This window comes from Ammospiza caudacuta, chromosome 11 (genome assembly GCF_027887145.1).
Source record: "Ammospiza caudacuta isolate bAmmCau1 chromosome 11, bAmmCau1.pri, whole genome shotgun sequence".
NCBI lineage: Eukaryota > Metazoa > Chordata > Aves > Passeriformes > Passerellidae > Ammospiza > Ammospiza caudacuta.
The window spans coordinates 7,556,919-7,565,529 of record NC_080603.1 but is presented as its reverse complement, the minus strand read 5'-3'; the positions used below and the strand labels follow the sequence as shown (position 1 = coordinate 7,565,529).

The following is an 8,611-nucleotide window of genomic DNA, read 5'->3' as shown; positions in this document are numbered from 1 at the left end:
TGGGCTGGGCTGGACATGTGTGTTCCACCTGAGCCCCACGAGGCTGCCTTATCTGCAGGCTCGGGAACGTGGCCCTTCCAAACCGCGGATATTTGCTCTCCATTCCCTTCTTCCGCTCAAATTCCATATCTGCAGGGAGGCCCCAGGGGCTGCCACTCACAGCAAAGTGCAGGGACAGCAAGAGAAACTGGGAATGGGATTGGAAAAATTAACACAGAATATGGAATCCCAGAAAGGTTTGGGTTGGAGGGCAACTTAAAGCCCATTCAGGGCCACCTCTGCTATAGGCAGGGAGACCTTCCACTCTCCAAGATTGTTCCAGCCTGGCCTTGAGCACTCCCAGGGATCCAGGGGCAGCCACAGCTTCTCTGGGCAACCTGTGCCAGGGCCTCCCCACCCTCACACCCAATAATTTCTTCCCAAACTCCTGTGCTGTCCTGGGAACCCAGGATGTGATGAGAAACCCTGTGCAGCTGGAATGGAAAACAACAAAATCTGTTATTCAGCATGGGAAGCAGCACTGATGGGAACAGTCACTGCTTTAATATTTAATTTGATGAGATCCAGCTCTGAGAAATGGATCAGGAGCTGCCACAGCTCCAAGCACAAGTTCAGCACTGGCAGGGAATTTCCATGGGGTTTGCTTCGCTCCAGACTTATCTGTATTCTGGAAGGGTGACATGGAATGAGGCTCATTAATTATCCCAGCACACAGAGCTGTGTTTCCTGCCATTCCCTTCAATCAATCAAGCTCTGGGCACTTTCAGGGCCTCTTGGACATTGGGTTGTCATTCCAGCTCTGTCCCCTTGGCTGGAATGGTCCCCGCATTGCCACTCAGGTGCAAGCAGGTGTCATTTCAGGAGGGAATTTCCTCGTGTCACCAGACAGCGCGGTGCAGATCCCATTCCATCCTGCCTCTTACCAGCAGGAACTCCACATGGCTGTATGGCCTCGTGTGCTGCTGGGATTGGGAGGGGGCGCTGTGCCAGGCACAAGGTGGGTCTCACCAAACATGGCCCTTCTTTGTCCTTTTGGGTCTCACCAAACATGGCCCTTCTTTGTCCTTTTGGGTCTCACCAAACATGGCCCTTCTTTGTCCTTCTAGGTGGATCCCACACCTTTGCTGGGACTGAGGCTGAGCCAGCAGCAGAGCTGGTTTTCCCCTGTGCAGCATCCTGGTACCTCCAGAAATCCCTTTGCATGCTCCAGAAGGTTTGGGTGTCCTCACCAGGGAGCTGGGCTTTGCAGGAGTCCAACAGTCACCGCCAGGGCAAGAAAAGGTGCTGGAAATGTAGATTTGTCAGGACTATAATCCAGGTAGGTCATAATTCCTTCCTTGTATGAAACCATCTGCTTTCTACCCTCATCTGCTTCCCTCTGGCCTATCACAAGACTCCATCCCTGCAGGACACAAATCCCTCACATCACTCATGGTTGAAGTGTTAGCAGAAGGGATGGATTGGGAAAAAGCCTTTGGCATGCTGATGTTTTAGCTTTGGGTGACAGACCCCAAACTGGATTCACAACCTTCCCTCTGTGGCACCTCCTTGGGCACCTAATTCCATGGGCACATTTGGCTCCACAGATTCCCTGGGACAAGCACGTGTTGGAACGGCACTGCAGTGCTTGGGAGCAGTTTCCCACACCAGTCTGCCCCAGGGATGCTCTTGGGGCTCCTTGCTTTGCTGTGGTGACCCTTCCCACCCGCTCTGCCTGGGTCCTTCCCTCTCTGCCAAGCCCATGCCTGCACCATGGGACAAAGCTGCCCATCCCTTCTCCAAGCCCTCTCCTGGTTCCCCCTGCCTGGCTGTGGCCAAGGAGGTGGGACCCCAGATCTTCATCCTGGGGGAAGAGCCCTCTGTACGCATAGAGGGGTTGTCACCAGTCCTGTCACCATGCTGCCTTCACCTTTCACTGTCCAAAGCCTCATCCCTCCATTTCCCAGTCCTGCTGAGCAATAACTGGCTCCTCCTTTTGCTGTTCCTTGTCTCTCCTTAGCACCCATGTCGGAGGCACGCCCCCAAACGCTCCAGGAAAGAAAGAATGTTGAGGAAAATCCAGATATGCCTCTGTTTCTGCTTTGTCTCGGGTATTTTGTACGAGATCTCCCTCTTGTCCAGCTGTGTCTCCTCCTACTTGCCCATGGCCCAGCAGTACCTGACGCCTGAGCAGGTGCTGAACCTTGGCAAAAGCATAATTTTCCTGGAGACCACAGAGCGCCTGGAGCCGCCGCCGCTGGTGTCATGCTCCGTGGAATCCGCCGCCCGCATCTACCAGGACAGGCCCATCATCCTCTTCATGAGGGGGCTCACCAACGAGACAGCCCTGGACATGAACACCAGCTACGCAGCCTTCTCCCTCTTGTCTTCCATGAAGAATGTCTTCCTTTTCCCTCTCCAGATGGAAACTGTCTTCCAGGAGACGCCCCTGCTCCAGTGGTACAACCAGGTGAGTGTTTAAAAAAGTTGAAAACTCTTTAGTTATAACTAGAGGTGGGGAAAGGCTTTAAAAGGAATGAGGAATCCAGGACTGTGTGAAATTAGTGACTTTCATTGTTTTGGTTGGGAACAGATTCATTTTGGCCGCATTCTGCTGTGTATTCATCTCTCTGTTTACGGCATACGTGATCGGCCTTATCTGGAGAATCGGATTTTTTGGCAAAGGAAACATCGGTAAAAATAGATTGCTGACGTGTTTTGAGAAAACAGCCTTAATAATCTTCCCCAACAGAAGCTGGTTGAACAAAATGTGCTGCCTGAGCACTTGATAGAGCTGCCTCACTCTGACAAAGCGTGCAGGAGATAAGAGATAGGGGAGAGATTTCAGGTTCTATAGCAGCAACATGCTAAGCCAAGGTGGGATCTGGTGAGCCCCACCCTGGAAAAAGTTCCTCGGGCAAAATTCCCACAAGTAGCTTTGGTCAAACTGCTTGGGCAGGGCAGGCAGATTTTCTCCAAAGTCTTTCTTATCCTGAGAAAAAATTACTCCAAATGCCAACAAACGCCGATGAAAAGCCTCCAGCCTGGTTCAAAGAGCTGGGAGGGATCTGGGAGTATGCTAAGTGGGTTGTGTCCCTCTGAAATAGCAGGAATGACTCACAGTGGCGTTGGGTTAACACTGTAGGTGCCATCAAACCACCTGAGAAACATTCCTGCATTGCTAATACTAACAAAGCACTGCTCTGCTGTCACAGACATCTTTTATGAAAAATACTTTCCTTAGGATTTTTCCTCCTGAGAAGCTGGGAGGCCTCAGGAACAAAATGTAAACAATGTTATCTGCTGCTGTGGAATGCAACAGGTGCATCTGTGATTGGTCTCATGTGGTTGTTTCTAATTAATTGCCAATCACAAGTGAGTGGGCTCAGACAGAGAGTCTGAGCCACAAGCCTTTGTTATCATTCTTTCTTATTCTATTCTTAGCTAGCCTTCTGATGAAATCCTTTCTTCTACTCTTTTAGTATAGTTTTAATGTAATATATATCATAAAATAATAAATCAAGCCTTCTGAAACATGGAGTCAGATCCTCATCTCTTCCCTCATCCTAAGACCCCTGTGAGCACGGTTACACTCTGCTCCTTATCTTATCACAGTAAATCCAATGGCTGGAGGCAGCCAGGGCTGTCAGTGCCATTTGCAGCCATGAGGGTTTGCACTGAGGGTTTATGGTGCTATTTGCAGTCCCGTGGATGGCTTGGGATCCATGCCTTGCCTGAGGCATCAAGTCTCACTTTTCCCATTCTGCAGGTGGTCCCGGAGCAGGAGAAGAACTGGGTGCACGTCAGCTCTGACGCCAGCAGACTGGCTCTCATCTGGAAGTACGGGGGCATCTACATGGACACGGATGTGATCTCCATCCGGCCCATTCCCCAGCAGAGCTTCCTGGCCGCGCAGAAGTCGCGCTTCTCCAGCAATGGCATCTTCGGCTTCCCCGCCCGCCACAAGTTCATCTGGGACTGCATGGAGAACTTCGTCCTCAAGTACAACAGCAACATTTGGGGCAACCAGGGCCCCTTCCTGATGACCAGGATGCTCAAAACACTCTGCAACCTGACGGATTTCCAAGGCACTGAGGACCACAGCTGCCAGAACATCTCCTTCCTCAACCCGCAGCGTTTCTACCCCATCCCGTACCCAGCCTGGAGCCGGTACTACCAGGTGTGGGATAAAAGCCCAAATTTCACCCACTCCTACGCGCTGCACCTGTGGAACTTCATGAACCGCAACCGCAAGGTCGTGGTGGCCGGCAGCAACACCCTGGCTGAGAACCTCTACAAAACCTACTGCCCCAGCACCTATGAGGACCTGATCCAGAATGCCAAGCACAGGGATCTCCCAGAGCCTGAGGAGGTGGAGTGACATGCAGTAAGGAGGAGAAGGGTGATCATTCCAGCCAAACACAATCCCCACTCGGTTGGTATCCAGGTTTGTAGGAGAAAGAAAGAACTTTCCATAACCACCACTCCTATTCCCTTGGGATGCTGAGGATGGTGGTGGGTATCCGTAAGACGTAGCCTCCAAGGACTCCTTTGCCTCAGTTCTGTTTGCTGATAGGTGCTCATGCACCAAACCTTCCCAAATCTGACAGACTTTGAGCCTGTTCACAAGCTTCTCCAAGGGAAAAGCTCCTAAAGACGGGGATGGCCTCCCAGGAGCAATGTTGTCTCTGCTCCTCTTGGAACTAGCAGCAGCTTCCCACGTCAGAAAAGTTGGAAGCACAACAGACTTTGGACTGGAGCCTCTGGGGCAAAAGAGGAGAAACCTAAACCAGCGTCTTTTCCTGGTGTTTTCCTCACATGGTCTTTACACCCTACGTTTTTGAGAGGGACTTTCAGAATGAAAATAAAAGAGTTCATAAACCACCACTCCTCTGAGCTCACTTCTCCCTTAAAAATGAGTCACATTTTCCAAAGGTTTGTGCTCCCACACTTTTACTTTGTGTTTTGCCAGGAAGTGGCTGCTCTGCCCCATCCTCCCAGGTCAATCCTGGCTGTAGAAAGTGTGCCTGGAAAGGGGATGCTGAGACACCAAGGAAGGATAGGGATGGTCCTCCAGGATCCCAAATGCCTCTTAAATAAATGGATTCCAATGGACATGAGGTGGTCACCCACGTCCAGCTGTGCAAAAATCCCATTTAATCCCAGCAGGGCTCCCAGTGAGCAATCCCCTTCAGATTCTCTCTTTCCCAGGAGAATGCCAATCCACCCGACTCTCTAAAGAGAAGCCCAGCTTGCAGATCTCTGCTGAGTCTCCCTGAACACCTGGTTTTAACTCAGGAGCAGAAAGGTGGGGATCTGTCCCCGTCATCCAATGTTTGCCATGTGCACAATGCTATCTCCTGCAAACACAGCAGCTGCTGAGCCGGGTGCAGCTCAGAATTTGGGGTTCAGCAGGACAAGGGAGCCCTCTGCACACAGGGTTTGTGTACTCCTGTGTTTGGGCAAGGGGCTCCTCCTTGCCCTGTGCCCCCCCAAAATCACTCCAGTGTAAGGCTACGTGGTGCCAAGCCAAGTGCTGGTGATTGTTGGAGCAGGAACATGACACAATGGAATATTTTTCCCATGTTCTCACCCCTGCTGTGCCCTCCAGGAGATGCCTGTGGATAGACATGGACCCACATCCAGGCAACTCTGGGAGCATCTGCTTTGTGGATGTCTGCTCTCAGCTCAGGACCCCTTCCACTGTCCCAGGTTGCTCCAAGCCCCATCCAACTGGCCTTGGACATTTTCACGGGTCCAAGGGCAGCCACAGCTTCTCTGGGCAATCAGGACCTCACCACTCTCACAGGGAGCAATTCCTTCCCAACATTTCATCTAAATCTACTCTTTGAGCATGGATGAGACTGTGCCCATGGCCATAAGAAACCCACAAGGTTGGACAGGGCTTGGAGCATCCTGGGATAGTGGGAAGTGTTCCTGCCCATAGCAGGGAGTGGAACAGTATGGGCTTTAAGGTCCTCTTCAACCCAAACCAGTCTAGGATTCCATGATTAAATTATCAAGGGAAATAACACCAGAAATGACTGAAGTTGTGTCCTGTCGTGGCCAGTGAGAAAACCCAAAATTGTCACCAGCAGACTCTGTACCTGGTGGCACATCTTCTGCCCTTTGGAAGACATCCCAGTGATGAATAAAAATCCAGAGAGCTTCCCTGGCTGGTGAGGGGAAGAGGTGGCTGCAAACCCACTTTGCCACATTCCCATCTTCTCATTCCATATTTGCCTCAGCTCCCATCCTGGGCAGCAGCCCTAGGCCACGAACACCCCAGGAAAAGAAAACAAGTGAAATAATAATATTGGAGGAAAAAATAAAAAAGAGGCCTTGGCTCATTAAGAGCATTTAAGCAGATGTTTAACTCTAAGCAGCCTTAAAATATTTGCTGAGTTTAGACTAAGCCTAATTTCAAGCCCCATTTCAAGCCCATCCAGTGATGTTTTACTCTATTTGGCACTCATTAAACACAAAGTATCACATGAATATGTCAGCAGGAGTCACCCACCGGGGCGTCATCCATCAGAGCAGCTCTTTGAATTCCAGTTGAGAGCATCTTTTCCTTGTCATCAGGTCTGAGTGACAAGTGGGGTGTGACAGGATGGCACCCGATGGCCAGGGGATTGTGTTGTGGGAAGGAAAAGCTCTGAGTTGGCCCCTCTCAGGTATGGCCAGCTGAGGGGACACAGCTCTTGGGGAATCTCCGTGCTCAGTCTGCTCTTTTCTGCTCTGGTTTTGAATGCATTTCATAATAATATTCTGCAAAGAAAGGAAAAATTGCCAAAAATTACCAAAAAATGATCTGTGATGCCCAGTCTGTTTCTGTACAGATCCAACTGCTCTCAGCAAACAAAGCTGAAGGTAATGATCTCATTTTGAAGTGAATCAATTTGGATGTGGATACGTTTTTCATAACTTCCATCCCTTCAGAGCACAGTCTCTTCTCTGTATCCCTCTCTAACAGCCATGGAGTCCCCACAGGGATCTGGCTGTGTTTCCCCTCATGTGAGCCATGGACTGGACACTTCCAGTTCTCCCACTGCCACACAGCTCACAAACCAAAACTGTCCCTTGGCATCACAGCCAGATCCCAGAGGAATGACATTTCCATGAGATTTCCAGCAAGTTTCAGAGCAAGGGGACCTCCTTCAAGCTATGCCAATGGTTATCTGCATACAAACAGGGCCTGCTGTGGATCCCTCACTGCAGTCCAGGGAAAGGAAAAGGGGGATTTCTGCTCCCTAATGCAGGCAGGAAATAAAATAAAACCAGTCCTAAACCAGGGCTGGCTGTTGGCAAATACCCAAGGGGGCATTGTGACCCCTTTCACATCCTCCAGCCAGTGGCCTTGAGGGCAGATGTGGTATTTTCTGAGATCCCTGTTGTTGGAAGGAAGGAATGATGAATCTGACGCTTAGAAGGCTAATTTATTATTTTATGATCTATATTATATTAAAGAATACTAAACTAAACTATACTAAAGAATACAGAAAGTATAGTTACAGAAGACTAAACGATGAGAACTCATGACTCTCTCTCCAGAGTCCAACACAGCTTGGCACTGATTGGTTATTAAGTGAAAACAATTCACATGTTGGATAAACAATCTCCAAACACATTCCAAAGCAGCAAAACACAGGAGAAGCAAATGAGATAATATTGTTTTCCTTTTCTCTGAGGCTTCTCAGCTTCCCACGAGAAGAATCCTGGGCAAAGGGATTTTTCAGAAAATATGACGGTGACAGTCAGAGGTTGTTCTCCAAGGCGTGGTGCCAGAGCTGGGACCATCCCTGTCCCCAGAGCACCAGGATGAAGCTGGCTTTGGGCTGGGGGTGTTGTGAGTGGGGATGGCATAGTGCTGGGCAGAACTGCTGGGGGCACAGGGGGGCTGAATCCCCTGGTGCCCTTGGCTGGGCAGCTCCACCACCAGCACTTCCTCTTCTCCAGGCTAAACACCCCCAGTTCCCTCAGCTCTTCCTCATAGGATTTATGTTCCCAGCCCCTCTCCAGCCTCGTTTCCTCCTCTGGATGCACTCGAGTGTCCCAACATCCTTCCCAAACTGGGAGGCCAGCACTGGACACAGCGGTCAGGGTGTGCCCTCACCAGTGCCCAGTACAGGGGCAGAACGATCTCCCCGCTCCTGCTCTGCCTCCCCAGCAGCCTTTCCTGGGCTAAATTATCCACGGCTCCTCCCTGAGGGTGTGGAGGGCCCTGGCATGGGATTTCAAGGGGACATTCACCGTCCCAGCCCTCTCCACGCCAAGCACATCGAGCAGCTGTTCCTGCGAGCATGCCCGAGCTGCCGGCAATGCAACACCACCACCTAGCACCGAGCAGAGCGCCTGCAGGGACACGGGCAGCCCGGGATGCTCCATCCGCCCCTGCTCCACAGCAGGGCAGCGCTTCTGCTCCAAAAGCACCTGGAAAAAAGCAGTGACTCGAGGATTTTCCCCGTGAATGTTTCCTGGAGATGTTTTTAAGGAGCATTCCTGTGGTGGTGTTCACAGGCGTCCCAGGACAAGGGAAGAGATGAGAATATTGACTCCATGTTTCAGAAGGATGAATATATTATATATTATATTATATTATATTATATTATATTATATTATATTATATTAT

The 8,611-nt window shown here is 50.5% G+C and overlaps 1 protein-coding gene across 1 annotated transcript; it reads left to right on the top strand.

The window, feature by feature from the left end:
* Nucleotides 1–1,129: 1,129 nt before the first annotated feature.
* A4GNT (alpha-1,4-N-acetylglucosaminyltransferase) lies at nucleotides 1,130–4,360 on the top strand. The gene is made up of 3 exons (XM_058812497.1): nucleotides 1,130–1,318; nucleotides 2,000–2,449; nucleotides 3,749–4,360. The coding sequence occupies exons 1-3, from the start codon at nucleotides 1,202–1,204 to the stop codon at nucleotides 4,358–4,360; spliced, it is 1,179 nt and encodes a 392-aa protein (XP_058668480.1). The 5' UTR covers nucleotides 1,130–1,201.
* The last annotated feature ends 4,251 nt before the right edge of the window (nucleotides 4,361–8,611 follow it).